Consider the following 20,044-nt stretch of genomic DNA (forward strand, 5'->3'; position numbering starts at 1 on the left):
TATTGTGATTGGGATTTGCTTTTAGATTTGGGCTGCACTAACCCACACAAAGCTGATTGAATAGAGGTTTGTGTTCTTAGAAACATTGGTCAGCTCCTGGAAACTGTCAGCAGTTGTGTATATGAGGAAAGGTTTTGGGAAACAGCCCATCCCATAACACATGCCTCACTGTAGCATCTCACCCAAAACAGCTCTGACAGTGCAGCACTCTAAGCACTGCAACCTTGATAGTGACACACTTAAAGACAACCTTCAAGAATAAAACCTTCTCAGTGACTTGGGAATGTGATATAGGCAACAAAACAAAGATGTGTGGGTTGGAATCTCAGGATGTGGTACTTCTGTGGTAGCATTCTCTGATTGCAAGGCTGTGCATCTTCTGAAATGGTGTTTTTGATGTGTTACACTTCCTGTGTGCCCTTCCCAAAAATGCACTCGTCACATCCTGCCAATGCAGATGTAAAAACATCCACCAGGAACTGTTAATAGTTTCGAAGGCCATGATCATGTGAATGAGAACAATCCTATAGTTCAAATAAACCATCTGTCTCTGCACCTGTGGGAGGATCCAATTCCTCAATGAGAGATTAATGAAATCAACTATGGGCTTGGTATAGCTACAGGTTGAATATTCTACAATGCACTGGAATCCAGGCTTGTGTGTTGAATACAGTCGGCCTGATTAGTGAGGGGCATGGTGTGCCTCAGCGGACGGGACAGTCATGCAGATCCTCCACAACCACCCATTGTCACCCACTACCCTCCCCCCCACACCCACCCCTCAAATGATGCAAGCGGTCCCTAAAAAGGCATTAATCCTTAAGGTCAGCACTGCACTGGGCTCCAGATAAAATTCTGGACTTCTCCAATTGCAGCTCAGCAATTGCACAGTATTGGTCAAGGCCAGGGATGCAGTACACAATTTAGACCAAACCCTTCCCTGCATCACTGTGGAATGAAACTAGCACACTGTACCAAGCAACATGCTGAGATTTATTTTACTTCTGAGGTGGCAATGCAAGATAAGGAATCATTTACACTGAAATATTTAATATATATTTACCAGGATAGTAGCATCTGTTTCATTTGGATCTCTAGTTGTATAATATTAAATCAGAAGCAAAAAATAAACTCTGAATAAATACAATTAAAACAAGTTTGCAAGAGACACATTTATCTGTAAAATGGAGAACGCTTCGATGTTTGAGGCTGCTATTACAGGTGGAATATGCTGATGAATTCCTATATCTTATCCTGCACAGCGCAGTGTTAAGTTTGTATTGAGTAGAAACTCTAACCCCAACTGCTTACTTTGTTCCCAGAGGGACTTCCAAGCCAATTTCCACTGTGACTTGTGTTAAATGTAGAGACACTGCCCATCTTTCATCTGCGTTGAGGTGGAGTCATGGGCTAATGCTGTTTGTTGTATTGAGCTGAAGAAAAGCCCATTTTATCTAAAAGGAATAATGCCTGGCACAGCCCTGAATCTCACATGGATGCCTGTCTGGAGGAGTCAGAGCGCCTACAGCTCACTGGTTCTGCATTTAATTGGATTCATATCTCTATCTTTGATGTAGATTAGGAAGAAGTTGAATGCAACAATATCTATCTTTAATGCATAATCGTAGGCTGATACAATTGGGCAAATGCAGCTTTGACGCCTGCAGCCTACATGTTTAATTGATAAACTCACTGACCATTTATTATCCAGGCCTCCAGATGAAGCAGATTGAGCTCGCTGTGTTACATTAGGGGACTAAAATTACTTAGTGAACATAGTTCTGTCGACCAACCTGAATCTGTATCATTAGCAGCTGGGGAGAGATTTATCCTATAGCATATCCCCAAGGAGACTATGGGGAGGAACCATCAGGAATAGAGATGAAAGAAGATTCTGTAGAAAACTTCTATGGTTTAATCAGATCCCACCCTGAGAAGTAAGCAGCACCAGTCAAGTGTAGTTCAAACTGCTTTGTCAGGGTTATTTCAATACACAGCAAATTAGTGGTTACAGAATAACAAATGTGGAAAGAAAAACTTTTAAACATGGAAAAAAAACAGAAGTTTGAGGAAAAAATGCTAAATTGCTTTTTGTTGCACTGACTACTGCCTCATCTCTCTGAAATAGCAGCAGTGTGTTGTTTTAAGAGTTTGGAGCTGTGGAGGTGATGATGTAAATGCTGTTACTGCAGCAGGTTAAGAATCTTGGAGCACGATCTGATGAATACTTTGAGGAGCAAGGGAGTCAAACAGACAGCAGATCAATCGTTCCACCTGTTCAAGAAACCAAGGTAACAAAGAGTAATCATTCATCTCATAAACCGCAGGGCTAAAGTTCAGGGAATAATCACTCACCCTGTAAATCAGCTCTCACCACTCCTCTCCACATCTCCCTCCAGATTGTCTGTTCTTGTGAACAAGCCTTGCCATCAATTAACTTAATGAGGATGATTGTATCCACAATGTGGCCATAATGGAAACTTGGCTGAGGGGGATGACACCTTTCCCCTAAACAAAGCCTCCTCACCTGATTATACATTCCACCATTTGCTTTGCCCAGACAGTTGTAGTGGTATTGTGGCATTTATCACAAAATCATACCTACTCCTCCGGCACTTTATCCTTCTTTGAACATCTCCAACCGTTCCCCCCCTCACCTCTGTTTCAAAATCCACATTCTCTACTTCCCACCCAAGTAAGATAAAAATGTTCGCACCAAGGTATCAGCACTTCTTTCCTCCCTCAGCCTCTGCACTGAAAGACATCTTCGTGCTCTCTCTCCTTTGAATTCACTGTCTTCTTATCCTCCCTAAATCTCTCCCTCCATGTGAACTCCCCAAACCATATTCACCTCCATCCCCTTGCTATTTTAAGTGACCTCACTCCTCCCGTTGTGAGTCACAGATATGGTCATCTCTGATCACTTCCTTGTATCGCTGTCTACCCACTTCAACTATCCCATCCCAACTCTGTATCTCCCTGTATCTCTGTATTTATGTATCTTCCCCCAGCCCAACCCAGAAAAAGCAAACCCCCCCAACTTACTTACAATTGCACTTTCAAAATCCCAACCGTTTAACCAACTGTTTAACCTCTGTTTACTATGATAATTGTGCAGCTACTGATTTGTTCAGCTGCAGAAGTATCAAAGTGAACTGCACCCTCACTTCCATCTTTGAAACTTTAGTCATCACAAAAACCATTGCTTTCTCTCACCCTGGCCATTCCCCTACCAGGGTCCTCATCTCTGCTACCTTAAGTCCAACAGACACAGACTTGAACGGATATGGTGAACTGGTTTAGCTATTTACTTCCAGGTTTTGTTGGACCAGATAAAGGACTATCAGGTCCTGTTCTTGTCTGCCAAAACTGCTCACAATTCCAGGAACATCCTGGAATGTAAAAATAACCCCGGCTTCTTTCCCTGGTGGAAGGCATCTTCTAAAACCCCTATTTCACGTCTCCTCCACCTTCACCAACAAGTGTGAGGATCTTATGGAGTTCTTTACCTCCGAGATCAAGACCATCTAATTAGCTGCCTCTCTCATGTCCCGCTCTTGCACTAGTCCACCAGGCCAAACTTCCTTTAAAGATCTGCTGCCTGGCCTGAATTTACACTGTTCTCAACTTTCTTTCCTATCTCCCACCATGTCCTCTCCAAGGACCTTATTCTGACTGTGACAAAGATATACAATCCCTTGTCCTTTTCGACCTGTTTGGGGATAGAGTCGGTGCAAAAGGCACAGGGGGTGCAGAATTCTTTAAATGCTTTCAGAAGAACTTCTTTTGTCTATGCAACAAGTCCCACAAGGACAAGGGGCAATTCTGGACTTAGTTTTAAGAAATGAAGTTAGGCAGATGGAAGGTATCAGTGGGAGAACATTCGGTAGTAGTAATCATAATTCAGTTAGATCCAGAGTAGTTTAGAAAAGCATAAGGAAAGACCAAGTGCAAAAATTTTAAATTGGGGAAAGGTCAATTTTACTAAGCTATGATGCAATTTGGAAAATGTGGATTGGATATAGCTACTAGCCGGTAAATCAATGTCAGAGCAGTGGGAGGTATTCAAGGAGGAGATAATGAGGGATCAGAACAAATATGTTCCCACAAGGAAAAAGGGCGGGACTCTCAAACCTAGATCCCTCTGGATGTCAAAGAGCACACAGAGTAGGATAAGGCAAAAAGAGAAATCTCAAATGTCAAGAGCTCAATAATGCAGAAAGCCTAGATAGGTAAATAAAATGCAAGGTAAAATTAAAAATGAAATTAGGAAAGCAAAGAGAGGCAAGTAAAATCAAGAAAATCCCAAAGATATTTTATAGGTACAAAAACAGCAAGAGGATGATTAAGGCTGTTTCCAGGGGAGTTTTGCGGGGTTAGGCACTCGGTCCCTTGATTTTCACTGTATAAATCAATGATTTAGACTTAAATAAATGGGACATGATTAAGAAGATTGCAGACAATACAAAAATTATCTGTGTGGTTGAAAGAGAGGAAGAAAGCTGTAGTCTGCAGGAAGATATCAAGTTAGGTAGATGATCAGGTAGATTGAGGTAGATGATCAGCAATGATCTAATTGAATGGTGGAGCAGGCTCAATAAGCCGAATGGCCTACTCCTGTTCCTATGTTCCTACATCAGGTGGGCAAAAAGGTACAAATATAATTCAATCCAGAGAAACGTAAGGTAATGCACTTGGGGTGGGCTAACGAAATCACAGAATGGTTGCAGCACAGAAGGAGGCCATTCGTCTCGTCATGTCTAACAAGGCAAAGGAATACACAATAAATGGTAGGTTACTGAGATCTATAGAAGAAAAGAGGGACGTTGGAGTATGTGCCATACCTCTCTGAAGATAGCAGGACAGGTAGCAAAGATGGTTAAAAAGCCATATGGGGGATATATTCTATGCCTATAAAAGAAAGTAACAGCAGGAAGGTTATGCTAGAACTGCAAAAACATTAGTTAGGCCACCAGCTAGAGTACAGCGTGCAGTTCTGGTCACTGTCGAGGAGATTTATGAGGATGTTGCCAGGAACAGAGAATTTTAGATACAAGGAAAGTTTGGAAAGGCTGGGGTTTTTTTGGCATAAAGGATGCTGAGGGGAGATTTAATTAAGATTGTGAGGGGCCCAGGACAGAGTGGATAAGAAGGACCCATTTCCTTAGCAGAGGGGTGATTAACCAGAGGGTGTAGATTTAAAATAAGTGACAGAAGGATTAGAGAGGAAGTGAGGAGAATCTTTTTCACTTAAGAGGGTAGTGGGGGCCTGGAATTCACTGCCTAAAAGGGTGATAAAGGCAGAAACCCTCATAACATTTAAAAAATACTTGGATATGCACTTGAAGTGCTGTAACCTATAGGGTTTCAGACCAAAAGTGGGATTAAGCTAATTTGCTCTTTTATGGCCGACAGACACCAATGGACTGAATAGCCTCCTTTTGTGCCGCAAGTTTGCTATTTTTCTATCCTACCTTCCTTAAACTTGAGGTCATCTGAAACTCTGCTGCCCATGTCCTGACTTGCACCAAGGGCTATTCACCCATCAGCAGCCTTGTGCTCGCTGATTTACATTAGTTCCTGATTTTAAAATTTTCATCCTTGTTTACAAATCCCTCCATGGCCTCACTCCATCCTATCTCTGTAATCTCCTCCAGCTCCGCAACTCTTGGAGATATCTGTTCTCATCTAATTCTGGCTTTTGAGAATGCTCAAATTTTAATTGCTCCAATATTGGTGGCCATGCTCTTCAGCTCCCAAGGCCCTAAACAGTGGAATTCCTCCCTAAACCTCTCTGCCTCTCTATTTCTCTCTCCTCCTTTAAAACACTCCTTAAAACCCACCTTTGTCCAAGCTTTTTGTCATCTGCCCCTATATCTCCTTCTGTGCATGTGTCAAATTTTGCTTTATAATGCTCCCGTGAAGCACCTTGGCATATTTAATTAGATTTATGATGCATTAGAAATAAAAGTTGTTGTTGAAAACCACAGGATTGAAGTTCAGGAAGCAATTTTCATGTTCAATGTGGCTGTAGCGGTTATATGGGCAGGTCTAGAGATCATTGCTTTGGCCGGTTCTGCCACTGTACTGAAACCGGAACGGAACATTCTTTACAATTATTTCAAAATTAGGTTAGAAAATATTAAAGGAAGTTAAATTGTTTCAATTATTTGATTCAAATTAGGATTTATCAAGTTATTGAAAATCTCCAGTTCAGTTCAGGTATAGAATGACTAGCACAGCCCAGTCCCAGTCCACAAAGAATGGGTAAAGTAGCGAAGATATTTGTTATTTTACATAAAACATAATATTCATAAGTGAACAAATTTTACATCATTTTCAAAAAGAACAGAAAGGCAAATTGTGTGAAAGTTCTAGAACATCGATATGTATAAGATGTAAGTGGCAGCCTGCAGGAAGCAATGGACTGAGTACTTACCTGTGGCTCACTCTTTGGGTAGATGAAATACTGCAGACAATCCTCAAGCTCCAGTTTTTTCCAAGCAAGGCTGGAATAGACAGGGGCAGTTAATTTGGGAATTTTGTCATATACATTTAAGTTATTTATGAAAAGAATTAGACATCTGTCTAAACTTTTCCACTCGTGGATTTTTTTGCTTGAATGTTTGAAGACCCAACTTATAATTTTTAATCATTAAGTACAAGTAGTCCAGATTGGCCATTGGGAAAATCAGAGGTAGCCACTAAAAAACTTCCTGCAGCATATAAACCCACTTCACTCCCATGTTGATGTTTTAGCTATTTTGCTGGTGTAATGCTGCTGGGGCAGACTGAACGATTGTATGGTCAGCTGCTTAGTAGTGCTGACTGAAGGCTTGATTCATATTCAGGGCCGGGCTGGATATACCAAATAGTGGACAGCTGGCAAAAGGACTTCACAGCTTGCCGACTCAATATTTGGAGGCCCACATCCTGACTTGACCTGGATGGGGTGATGGGGCAATTCTAATATGCTAGCAGCCCACATTATTTGTATGGTATCCCTGGTCCTCCTAGCCCCACAACAGTGATTAAAAATTTTCTGGCTGCCCTTGAGCTGGAGTGCCATGTGTATTTGGTGGGGTGAGCTCAGTGCAGGCTCTGCCCAGGTGAGTCCCAAAATGATGATTGGGATCCTATGCACATCATTAAACCCAAATGTTGATAATGTAGAGTCTACTGGCAGAATCAGGGTGGGGGGAAGTCTCCAGCCCATATGAAGCTGACATTGGCCAAATGGGACGCAGGGCCAAGTGGCAAGGTTTTTCACACTGTTGTAGGGTTGTTAAAACTTGTTTTAGTGACAGTTGTGAAAATCTCCCCCATTATATACAATAAACTCGGAGAGAGCCTGAAGGCTGGATCAACAGTTACTGCCACTTGGAAATATTTCCATTCAAAGAACAGAATGTATAGAAAGCCTGCCATTTTCATTGCATATGTCTTGAGTCTGACTCCATGACACACCGGGTCGGGGGGGGGGGGGGGTGTGTGCCGGGGGGAGGGGAGAAAGAAAGGAATTAAAGGAAGGGGTGGGGAGAGAGAGAGACACACAGAGGGGTTGCTCTGACAAATCATATTAACTCTTTTCTTCTCCGTTGATGCTGCCAGACCTGCTGAGTTTTTCCAGGTAATTGTTTTTGTTTTGGATTTCCAGCATCCGCAGTTTTTTGTTTTTAAATCATAGCTTGTCCTTCGCAGACAAATCCATTTATATTTGATTTATGAAGAGGATTGCATCAATTGGCAATCCTGCAGATTTCAACATTAGACAATTGTGTTTTTGGGATAAATCTAAACTGGAAATCCTTTGATTTGGGCGAATGGGGGAGGGTTATTAGTTTTGCCTGATTTGGGACAGTGAGGAGATTAGAAGGAGAAGAGACAGTGGGCAGAATTTTATGTATGACGTGCAGGTGGCGAACCACGCACGTCAGCACTTAAAATGTCATGCACTGATGTCAGGTGAGCGTGATGTCAGCACGCACCATCGCGATATTTAGCTGGGCGGGAACGCGATGAAGTGCAACGCGCGCCCGCCATTAATTAAAGGCCTTGTTAAGGCCCTTAACTCAGCAATCAACACTGATTTTGAGGAGCCCGTGCGATCTTTGGCTCGGCGCACGGGCGCAACAGGCAGGTGGATAAGTGGCTTTTTAACAAACCTCATACACGGGCGGAATATGTGGGCTCAGAGGGGTTGTTAATGTTTTATCTGAAGTATTTATTGCAGAAAGCGTTTTAAACTTGCCTGTGTGATTGTTTGCAGTTCAGATCGACTTCCAACAGCTTTCCCTGTACTTTGAAGCTTCAGCTCACCAGTCTGCAGGCAGTAATCTTTATCGGGCCTGCAGCTTTCCAGAGACCTCCATTTAGCCTGGGGGTATGGGTTCTAACATCTTCACTGGAAGCAGCTCCTCTGAGGAGGAAGGGAGGGATAGGATAAGGAGGAGGCCAGAAGTGGACAATCAGCCTCCAGGGGAGCCACCTTTGGGAGGCCAGACGCAGGTACAAGGGGCGCAGGGCCAAGAGGTTGTCCAAGGTGGAAGGGGCCGCAGAAGACGCCACTATCCTGCTGCTAGGGTGTATAGGTGGCAAAGCAGTTACCTCAATATGACTGAGGTGCAGTGCCGAAGGAGGCTCCGACTGTCAAGGGGGACACTGAATTATGTCTGTCAAATGATTGGCCCTGAGATCTCCCCTAACTGTGTGGGTGGACACCCCAAGCCAGCAACTCTGAAGATCACAGTTGCTCTCCACATCTATGCACCTGGCTCCTTCCAGGGCTCGGTGGGTGATCTTTATGGTGCCTCCCAATCAGCTGTCCACACTTGTGTCAAGCAGGTTACAGATGCTCTGTTCAAACATTCATTGACCTTCATCCACTTCCGCTGTGACCAGGCAAGTCAGGCACAGCGAGCCAGAGGCTTCGCAGCCATTGCTGGCTTCCCCTGTGTCCAGGGTGCAATAGACTGTACACATGTGGCCATCAAGGCACCAGCAGGTGAGCCCGGTGCCTTCGTCAACAGGAAGGGTTTCCACTCCATGAACGTGCAGATAGTGTGTGATCACAGGATGCAGATTCTGCAAGTTTGTGCAAGGTACCCAGGCAGCTCCCACGACGCCTACATCCTCAGACATTTCCAGGTGCCGGGGCTCTTCAGTGCTCCCGCTCGGCTGGATGGTTGGCTGGTGGGTGACAAGGGCTATCCCCTCTGAAGTTGGCTCATGACGCCACTCCGCCGTCCAAGAACAGAAGCTGAGGAGCACTACAATAGGAGCCATGCCTCCACAAGGGCTGTGGTGGAAAGAGCCATCGGTCTTCTCAAGATGCGCTTCCGTTGCCTGGACCACTCAGGGGGCGCACTCCAGTATCCTCCAGATCATGTCTCTGTGATAGTGGTAGCATGCTGCGCTCTGCACAATCTTGCGTTGGGAAAGGGGGGATGCAGTTGATGATGAAGACCTTGACGCAGTGGATGAGGCTGCACATGATGAATCCAGCAGTGGCTCAGAGGATGAGGAAGCACAGGGCGATGATGAGGGGCAGCATGCAGACTCGCTACTACATCAAGGAGACAGGGACATCCGGGACACTTTAATACAACGAACCTTCAGATAGCTCCACACACATGAATCTGCAGGACCAGCATTGCCTGGCACTTCCACACACAGCACTTAGGTGCTACATCTTCCGCCTCATCAGCTGCAACTAAGGGTTTAGTACATAAACATCAATATCCACTCAAACACTCACGATATGTCTGTGAAACATACAAATGCAGCACAAAGGAAACACCCCCAGCCTTGGTCAAAAATGTGGACTTTATTGCTACCAAAAAAATGAACAAACGTTGCTCTGACGCTGATAATCAAACATTCCCTAATCTAGGGCCAACACAAATTCACCAGTGACAAACCTGCCTTATGCTTACGTTTGCGGGTGCTACGTCTTGGTGCCGCCCCATCGCTTGGAGTGGCTTGTAAGACAGCCTGCTGATTCTGCTGTCCTGTTGGCCTCGATGACCTTGGCGGCCGTCCTCTGGCCAGTAGAGCCTGTGCTGGCCCCGCCTGGGAGGGAGTGGCCAGTTCCACAACTGATACAACGGTCACTGTCAGAGGGGCGGAGGAGCTGCTGCCCTCATCCGGAACGCCCTGAGAGGAGCTCGTAGCGACGATAGGCAGCTGCTGCGCAGACATGAGGTCACATTGGACCTCCCTGCTCACCACAGATGGATGGGTACGGAGCTGGGACACTTGGTGCCCAGAACATCTCCCACATTGCCAATGACCACCTGAGGCCATTAGCGCTGTGAAGGCTTGCAGGTCAGAGTGTAACCCAATCAGATGATTCTCAATCTGTTGGAAGCCCCTCTCCATCAGTCGCCAATCTCTCAATGGAGGAAGCCTGAAGCTCTGTCCTGAGGTTCATGCCATCACTGACACTCTGCCTGGATTCCTCCACCACAGAGACCAAGTGAAGCATACCCTCATGCAACCCTGCCAGATGCTCCCGCGCACCCTGCCGTTTGTCCTGTAGCTGCTGCATGGCAGACATCTCCAGAGGCACATCATCACTGCCCGACTCAGCATGTGCCTGGTCCCCTGCAGACCTTCGGCTGCTGGCGCCATCGGCACTCTCTGTCCGTGCCATCTCCTCCAGCGATTGTGAAATGCCCTCTCCACTGTGCCCCGGGACACGAGCCGACGCTATAATCCCCAATGATGTGGTAGTCGCTGTGCTGGTGCCTGCCTCACTAAAATGATGTGACGCAAGTTGCAAGTGACGCCCCTCAGGTGTGGAGGGGGGGCAGATTTTGGACTTGTTGCTGGCAGCCATGCAGTGGTAATGCTGAAATTAACAACAAGGACAGTGCATCAGTTAGCGTTCAGTCAGTAACACCATTCATCCCTTCCCCCCCCAGGCTCATAATGCGCTCAACCTTCAAGAACCTAAGGAGACAAACATTGGTGGGCTGGTAAATAGTCAAGAAGAGGCCCAAACGTTACACGTGCATACGGACAGGCTGGTCAGATGGCCTAAGGAATGCCACATGGAATATTATGTGGATAAGTGTGCGGTTCAACACTTGGGCAAGACAAACAAAGTACAGGAATACATGATTAATGGTAGGACCGTAAGTCACAACGATTACAGGGACCTTGCTGGGCAGACCCGTTAAGGTAGCAGAACAGGAACATAAGGCGCTTAACAAGGTCAAAGCCAGATTGCCTTTATTAGACGAAGAATAGAATGTAGGAAAAGGGAGGTCATGTTGCAAGTACAGAAAAAGCTGTCAAGGCCACATCTACACTTCTGCGTTCAGTTGTGTCCTGTGCTTCATGGGAGGGGTAGCATTGGAGTAGGGAGAGTGCAGAGGTTCCTGACCTGGATACTTGCTGGCCTGGAGAGTTGGAGTTATGAAGAAACATTGCGTACACTTGCGATATTTGCCGTGGAGCACAGGAGATTGACAGGTCACAATATTGACCTTCATACCGTTATGAGGGGCATAGAACAGGCGGACAGAAGGCAACATTTCCCCTTGGTGCAGGGATAACTAACGTGGTGGCATTTATTTAAGTTGAGTGCCATGAGGTTGACAGATGAGGTGCTGAGGACCTTTTGGACAGGGTAATGTGGGACGCACTGGCTGAAAGGGTGGTGGAGGTACAAACCTTCCTACGATGCACTAAGTCTTTGGATGTGCAGCTGTGATGCCATGGCAGGTTAGGCCATGGGGATAGTGCTCACAAATGGGATAAGGTGACTTTGGAAGGTGCTAGAGATGCGCATCCTTAAGGGGCCAAGGGACCTTTGTGTATGAACCACATGTCTGACTGTATCAGTCTGTGAATGAGCAGTGTTGTTACATTAACGATTGCAGCAATCATCAGTGCTTTGGATGGTGGAGAGACAGAGTGGATGGGACTGTGGGCCTCAAATACCTGGCTGCTGCACCCCAGCCTCACTGACACCTGCCGACCTGGCTGCTTGCCTCCTCCCCAGCTCCATAGCCTACTCCTCAAATGTGGTGAGATGCTGCAGCACAGTGTGCCCACCACCAGTCCTCTGGTGCTCCCTGAGATTGTGTTCTGTTTTTGCCTGCAGAACATAGAGCATTTATTGGGGCTGATCGCTCATGTACTCTGCACGCGCATGCCGCACCCCAACCACAGTGGCCCATCTGAGGCCTCCAGCAGCTCCTGTCCACACTACTGGTGATCAGTCACCAGAAGATAGTACGGCTGCTCCCAACCCCCTCCCCCAACAGCCACCTTGGACACATTCGGCGTCCATCACTGAATAACACACGGGTCTTAGCGCCCGTGGCAAGGAGGCGCAACTAAGTGCGGCGCTGAGGCCAGCAGATGGCTCTTGGCCACAACACCTTGAGGCTCCCCTTCCACCATCTCATCGCCATCTGAGTTCTGAGTATGTGCCTAGCTGCCTCCCCTGCAGTTTGCCCCCAGACTACTCAAATGCGACAAACACCAACATATGCTGTGGGGAGAATCCATCTTCTCCTCAACCACTAAGGCTGATGTAAGCATGGTCACTATCTGTTTGCCCACCCAGCGTGCGCCAAATGCCCAATGCAGTAATGACACTAAGACTTGGGGGGGTGGCGTCAAAGGCTAAGGCTACCTGCTGGGTTAAATGGCCAAGGCCGACATGGTACTCACCCTTCCAGAGCGCAACAAATCATTGAAGCGTTTGTGGCACTGGGATCCTGTGTGCCGCACAGCATCTTGAGAGCTTACTACCTCCGCCACCTCCTGCCACGCCTGCTTGGTAACGTGGGAGGCTCTCCTCCTCCCATCCTCAGGAAACAACACCTCCCAACAATGTGACACCTCTTCAAGGAGGGCAGCAAGGCAGGCATCAGAGAACCAAGGGGCACATTGGCTCCCCGCTGGCCTACCCTGCAGCCTGCCCCCCTCTTCCTCTGCCCTGCCCTCCTCTAGAGCCTGCTGTGCAGACTGGTCGGTGAACAGCCAAGAGGAGGCTGCCTGGCCTTTCTCTATACAGACTGCTGGTTCCCCATTGGAACCGACGGTCTGTACACGCTCGTCACACATTTGAAATTGCCACTGTATACTGGAGTCTACAACGCGCAGGGCGGGCCTTAATTGACCCGCCTGCACAAAACGGCAGTGGGGCCCATTTTGCCGGTGGAGTTTGGCTACGCGCCTGCTGCCGATTGGGTCAGGCCCACACGCCCGACAAACATAAAATTCTGCCCAGTGATTCTGTTATAAGATAAACCGGCAATGTTAAAATGAGCTCAGTCCTGGATATTGCAACAAGATATTCTGGAGAACGGCAGATATTACAAAATAATAAATGAAAGAGTTGCTGCAACTACAGAAGTTTCAGAACAACTATACTTTGATATTCCGGGAGGGTGGAGAGGTGATCTTGAACCTCAGTGAGAGCCACTGCCTATGCCAGAAACCCTTAGACTACATTAACAGCATTTCTGGGCCAAATCGGGTAATACATCCATCTGAATCTTAAATGAGGGAAATTCACACTGAGTCAAACTTGGAGTTCCTGAAGGTATGCCTTTGAGAGTGGCAGCAGGTTTTGCTGCTGCTCTATCCAGCCTCAACTGGAATATTGGCCGGAATTTTTCTGTCGGCGAGTTGGGAGTGGGGCACGCTCGCCGATGCGAAAATGACGCGGGATGACGTTGGGGAAAACCCCAGACGTCATCCAGCTCCAGTTAAATATTCAGGAAGGTGGGTGGACAGCGAAATCAGCTGTCCGGCCGCCGACCTGTCAATGGCCAATTGAGGCAATTGACAAGATAGTTAACCCAATTAAAGGACCTGCCCGTCCAACCTTAAGGTTGGCGGGCAGGCCAGGAGCCCCAGTGGGCTTCTGAAAAAACATGAAAACTTATCCACTGGCGGGATGAGGTTTCATGTCTGTTTTTAAAAAGTTTATTAAATAAAGTTTTAGTCATATTTATTAACATGTCCCATCTCATGTGACATTGTCACATGAGGGGGACATTTTAATAATTTTTTTTATTTTTCTATTTTTGATGTTTATAAAGCTTTCACCGATCTCCCTGAGACAGCACTTAGTCTCAGGGAGATGTGCACTCTTTCATGCGCATGCGCGAAAGAGTGCACTTTGACAGTTGGGGAATCCCTCCCCCCTTCCTGTCGGGCAGCCTGCTGGGTGGGACTTAATTGGCCCGCCCACTCAAAATGGTGGCGGGGCCCACTTCGGCAGCAGCAATCGGCTGCCCACCTGCCGCCGAGCCAGTCAGGCCCGCTTGTCCATCAAGGGCAAAATTCTGCCCATTGTGTCCAGTTCTGGGCACCACACTTTAGGATGGATGTGATGGCTTTGAAGAGGGTGCAGAAAAAAGATTGACAAGAATGGATGAGGAACTTACATTATGAGGATAGTTTGGAAAAGGTGGCACTGTTCTTCTTACAGTAGAGAAGGTAGAGAGGAGATTTGATAGAGATGTGCAAGATCATGAGAGATCTGACAGAGTAGATTGGGAGGAATTTTTCCCATTGGTGGAAGGGTCAAGAGCCAGAGGACACCAATTTAAGGTGAATGGCAAAAGAACCCAAGGCTAGATGAGAGAAAAAACTTTAAAATGCAGTGAATGTTTGGAATCTGAAATATACTGCCTTAGTGTGTGGTGGAAACAGATTCAATCATGGCTTTCAAAAGGGTATTGGGTAATTATCTGAGGAGAAAGAATTTGCAGGGCTATGGGGAAAGGACAAGGTCAGGGACTAGCTGAGTTGTGCTTGCAGAGTGCCAGCACAAACATGATGGACCAAATGGCCTCCTCCTGTGCTGTAACAGATAACTGATGATTTGGCGGCTGGAATTTTTGCAGCTATACAAAATATTGAGAATAACATTGCTAATTTATCTTTTCACTTCTGAAAAATGGAAATGTTCTCATCTTGCAGAATCCCTCCCATTATCTCTCCATCCATCTCTCTACTGAAATAACCTAAGGTATACGTAAAAGGATACACAGTGAGCAATTAAAGATGTGACAGATTTACTCACCTATTCAGCAGTGTACTAAAGCAGCAGACTCCGTTATCTCTCTCCAGAGCCAGCATCAGGCAAGGACCACTAGTGAGCAGTGAGCACTGGGGAAAAAGAATCACAGCTATAGATATCTGGCAAAGAGATAGCATGAAATAAAAATACACGTAACTACCCAGTGCTATATTCCTACCTCACACATCCCCAGGATAGACTGTGCATGAATAGGTAGATAGAAATAGACAAAAGGAGAAAACCTAGTATGTGCAATACTGCATGAACTGCCTGGCTGAGTGTCTATTCCTGTTAACAGCAAACTCCCTTGGGTGGGTTCTAACTTGTTCCCTATATTCAATGTCTTGTTATCAGCATGACTGTGAACCTAAGCACACACCCAAAACAGCAAGGGAAGAACAGTGACAATTAACTAAGGATACACAACTGTGTAAACTCTTACCAAGCAACAAACTGACTATACATAATAGCTGGAGGAAAGAATTAAAAATAAATATGCTAAACTTATTTCAAGCCTTGGTTGGACTACACTTGAAGAGTTCTGGTCGCCATACTAAATGAAGAAAATAAAGGCACTGGAGAGGTGCAAAATGATTAACAAGGATGATGCCAAAAAGACAAGATTACAACTAACAAGAAACGACTGACAGGGTAGATCTCATTTCTCTTGAAAAGAGAAGGATGAAGGTGACTTATTGGAAGCCTTTAAAATTATGAAAGGTTTGATAGATTGGATACAGAGAGTGTGTTTCCACTAGTGGGCATCAGCTTAACTAGAGGTCATCGATATAAAATAATCACCAAGAAATCAAATACAGAATTCAGGAGAAACTTCTTTACCTTGAGAGGTTGAGAAGGTGGAACTCACTACCACAGGTTGAGGTAAATTACATAGATCCATATAAGGGAAAGCTAGATAAGCACCCGAAGGAGAAAGGAATAGAACAGTGGTTCCCAAACTGTGAGTCACGACTCCAATTGGGGTCACAGAAACAACGAATGGAATCACAAGAAATAAGATCATGTTAATCCCCCAACCCTCATATTGTCCTGGCAGTGGGACGTAACCAATCATAAGTAGAACTCCTGGCAATGGACACTTTGATTGGCTGCGGCAGCTTTGATCATGCATGAGCTTAAGTAACTATGCATCTACGTAAATATGTTAGATGTTTTCCAGAGAGGGTGATGGAAGCGGATGCAGATTTAGCGACCAGTGACAGCCCAGTCACTGAGGGTTTGGGACTTTCATCACAAATCTTCATATTTTTATCATGTTCTATAATATCTGGACTTTAATAATTATATACATAATGTTACTATGCTGCTTTATTGCTGTTTTTGTTGACGTCTGGAGTTGTGCTAAATTATGTGTTAAAACGTGTATTGAAAAATAGTTTCAAAAGTCCTGGAATTGAAGGGTATGCTGATGATATGTTTAGATGAGGAAGGATAGTGGGAGGCTCGAGTGGAGCTTAACCACCTGCAATCGACTGGATGGGTCAAATGGCCTGTTTCTGTGGAACACATTCTATGTAATTCTATGAAACTTTGTCTGATAGGTGCAATGGGAATGAAGCAGTAATGATAAACACAGTGGAAATAACAGTCTTTCTGTAAAGTTCCCCTATGATTATTGTGTGACTGTTTTCACTTGTTTCCTCACTTCCTTCCTTACACACTGTTCAATTGTACAAAGGCCTGATATTCTACACAGGCAATTGCAGTGGGGTGAGTATAGGCAAATCTCACGTATATTTCCAAGCAATTTTCTGATCATTAATTTTAATGGAGCACATGTTCAGGGTATAAAATGTGCTCAGTATTCATGTGAATGCCCCTGAGAAGATCAGTGAAAGGGGCGTACTATTGTTGAGATATTGTCCATAGTGATGAGCTCTGCCACATGCTGAGCCTGTGATTGGTCCAGGACACTCATCCTTGCCCCCATTAGCCTATAATTACAGCTTTCCAACTGGTCCAGCACTTCAATGTATGGTGGGTGGTGACACCTCCTGATGAGTGGAGAGGCCAGCAGCAGGCACATGGTCTGGCACAGTGGTCTGGGCAGCAGCAGGTCTGTGGGGCAAAGAAAAATAAAGAGCAGTAGATTAAATCTGACACTATGCTAGGAAACTGAGATTTCAAATGTGATGTTCCAACTCCAGAGGCAGAGGGAATTACAGACTTGCACTTAATATGAACTGCTCTCAACAACGTATTTATATAGCGCCTTTAGCATAATGAACTGTCCCAAGGGACTTCACAAGAGCAGTATAAAACAAAGTTTGACACTGAGCCACATAAGGAGAATTAAGTCAGATGAGAAAAGTTTGGTCAAAGAAGTGCCTTAAAGGAGGAAAGGAAGGTACAGAGGTAGAGAGGTGTACAGAGAGTATTCCAGAGCTTGGGGTTTAGTCAACTGAAGGCACATTCACCAATAATGGATCAATTAAAATGGGGGGGTGCACAGGAAGCCAGAATTAGAGGAGCGCAGATATCTCAGAGGATTATGGGTATGAAGAAAATTACAGAGATAGAGAGGGATTTGAAAACAGGGATGAGAATTTGAAAATCAAGACATTGCTTGACTAGGAGCAAATGTAGGTCAGTGAGCAGAGGGGTAATAGGCGAATGAGACTTGCTGCAAGGTAAGACACAGGTGGCAGAGTTTTAAAGTTACCTCACAGGCAAGATCCCCATCAATCAGATATACACAATTCCCAGGATTGGCTCCTTCCTATAGATCCCACCCTCACACTGGCAACATTATTTGCAGTAGTGGCTGGTATTGTTACTGAAGGAAGGTGCTGTGGTAATGATTGTTATTATTGGCTGGTATTGTTATTGAGGGAGAGGTTGTGATGCAGACTAGTATTGTCATTAAGGGAGGCACTGTGGTTCAAACTGGTATTGTTACTGTGAGGGAAGGTTTTTGCAGTAGCTGGTCTGATTACTGAGGGAAGGGGCTTCCTCACTAATTTCTGAACTGTTCCTGAGTTAGTTGGCAGCATCAATAATTCTTTTGTGGAAATTAGTGTCAATGGTAAATCATTTGAAGGTAGATGTAATATTTAGATTGAAGAGTCCTAATACTATGGCTGGGACTGAAAGCATGGAGCTCCTATTTATTCAGGCTAGGACATATTGTAAGGATTACCTTGCTGCTGCTGCCATGTGGGAGCTCCTGAATCCAAATGGGTGAGAGTTAAAGACTTGACCAGCTTGAATTTTTTTGGGAACTCAGGGCTTATGAGCCAGTCCTTTCTGTTACTGTCAATCTGCAAACAAAAATTGGAAATTTGAGGAATGCATTTAAGTGACAGCTATGGGGAAGTTAAAGGAGCAGTGTTGTGACCCATAGATCCCAGGAGGTCCTGATCTTTTTCTAGTGCTGTTGCCCGAGGGTCCCAGGATGTCCTGGCCTTTTCTCAGTGCTCCTATCTGATGGTCCCGTGAAGTCCTGGTGCTTTCCCAGTGCTTCTGTGCTGATGAGATGAAGTGACAGGTTTTTGATTTTCTGCCTTATTTAGCTGTCACATAACCACTGTGCACCTTCAGAGGTCTCTAACAGGCTCTGGGGCTTTCTAGCAGCAGCCAGGCCCTGGTGAGTGAACCAGAAAAGCTGTTGCATCTCAATTTCATCTCAATGGTCAGTCTCAAGGCCCAGGTAGGGCCAGGTCTATACTTGGTGTGTGCCGGGGCTCCTAGGAACTGTCATCTAGAGAAAGAGGTGACATTAGCACCAAACTTTAACAAGCTAAACACATCCTACATATCGCTATCTTTCAAATTAAATTAAGATGTTGATTTAGGACAGACTTTGTGTTTATGAAGGTGAAACTCAAAAATGTCTGCTTATAAAACAAGTCATTTGATACCAGGCCTCCCCTATGGTTTTACTGTGCTCAGAGGTGGGGACACTTTACCAACAGATCTACTGAGAATATTAAGATGAACCAGGCAAATCCTCTGTGGTTTATACCAGGAATGTCGACCTCACTAAAGAAACTGGAAACACAGATGGGATTTTGCCAAGTCTGGGGGAGGAGGCCAGGGATTTGGTGCTGCTTTCCTTCCTCCAGAGAGTGTGAGGCTACTACTAGTGTCGGCAGTTGCTGCAACGTTATGGAAGTATTTTGCCTTCAACTTTGAGATTGGGCTATTGATCCCAGCCTGGACCCGCAGGTGGGCTCATGTACATCTGATGATATTAGGGTACATCACTGCTGATGCCACTCTGGACAGGATTTTCTGCTCAGCATGCCGGCGCATGCCTGACTCGCCCGAGTGTGAAATAGCATGCGATGACGTCAAGCGAGCATCCCGACACCATCACGCACTCGTGCGATATTTCAGGTCATGGGCGCACGCGAGAGTCAGCAGCAAGCCTGCCAACAATTAAGAGGCCTATTAAGGCCATTAAAGTCTTAATTAACTGCTATGTTTCGCTGCCCGTCCGACCTTATGGTTGGCAGACGGGCGAATCGGCTAGGCAGCCTTTGAATTTTTGAGGAAACCTCATCCAAGGGTGGGATGAGGTTTCCAACATTAATTAAAAAAAATATTTCGACATAATTTTTATAATGTTTCTGTTCATGTGAGTGAGTCCTATGTGGGGACAATTTTTTCTGATTTTCAAAATCTTTATTTTTGATTTTAATATTCTTCAGCTCCCTGAGGCTGCTCCCTGCTTTCAGGAAGCTTTCAATGCGCTCTCCCCCACGCATGCGCAGGCTTTTGTGCTCGGCCTCCTCCTGCCCTCACCTCGGCAGCACTGAGCGTCTCAGTGCACCTTTCACACTGGCTGACCGTTAATTGGCCAGCCAGTGAGAAATCGCGGATAGGGGCCGATTGCGGGTGGCGGGCTGTTTCCCAACCGTTCCCGAGGCCTGCCTGTCTCGCTCGCTGATGACCCGAAAATCTTACTCCCTGTGCTCTAAATGAGGGAAAGAACATGCAAACTCCCAAGTTAGGGCTCCCCATGCTTAC

The 20,044-nt window shown here is 45.7% G+C and overlaps 1 protein-coding gene across 12 annotated transcripts in view; it reads right to left on the reverse strand.

The window, feature by feature from the left end:
- Positions 1-987: 987 nt before the first annotated feature.
- The window catches only part of LOC121287918 (dynein axonemal-associated protein 1), an 88,679-nt gene continuing 69,622 nt past the window's right edge, over positions 988-20,044 (reverse strand). For 5 of the 12 annotated variants that reach the window (XM_041205994.1, XM_041205996.1, XM_041205993.1 and 2 more), the window contains exons 28-32: positions 18,213-18,333; positions 16,920-17,131; positions 15,056-15,141; positions 6,440-6,509; positions 988-2,274 (exon numbers count right to left, since the gene is read on the reverse strand). In XM_041205994.1, the coding sequence (XP_041061928.1) occupies positions 2,197-2,274; positions 6,440-6,509; positions 15,056-15,141; positions 16,920-17,131; positions 18,213-18,333 (567 nt within the window). In that variant the 3' untranslated portion in view covers positions 988-2,196. Of the gene's footprint in view, positions 2,275-6,439; positions 6,510-15,055; positions 15,172-16,919; positions 17,132-18,212; positions 18,334-20,044 lie in introns of those variants that run through there. The other 7 variants (XR_005945269.1, XM_041206000.1, XM_041205999.1 and 4 more) reach the window with 7 other exon arrangements.

Source organism: Carcharodon carcharias, chromosome 15 (genome assembly GCF_017639515.1).
Source record: "Carcharodon carcharias isolate sCarCar2 chromosome 15, sCarCar2.pri, whole genome shotgun sequence".
Lineage (NCBI taxonomy): Eukaryota > Metazoa > Chordata > Chondrichthyes > Lamniformes > Lamnidae > Carcharodon > Carcharodon carcharias.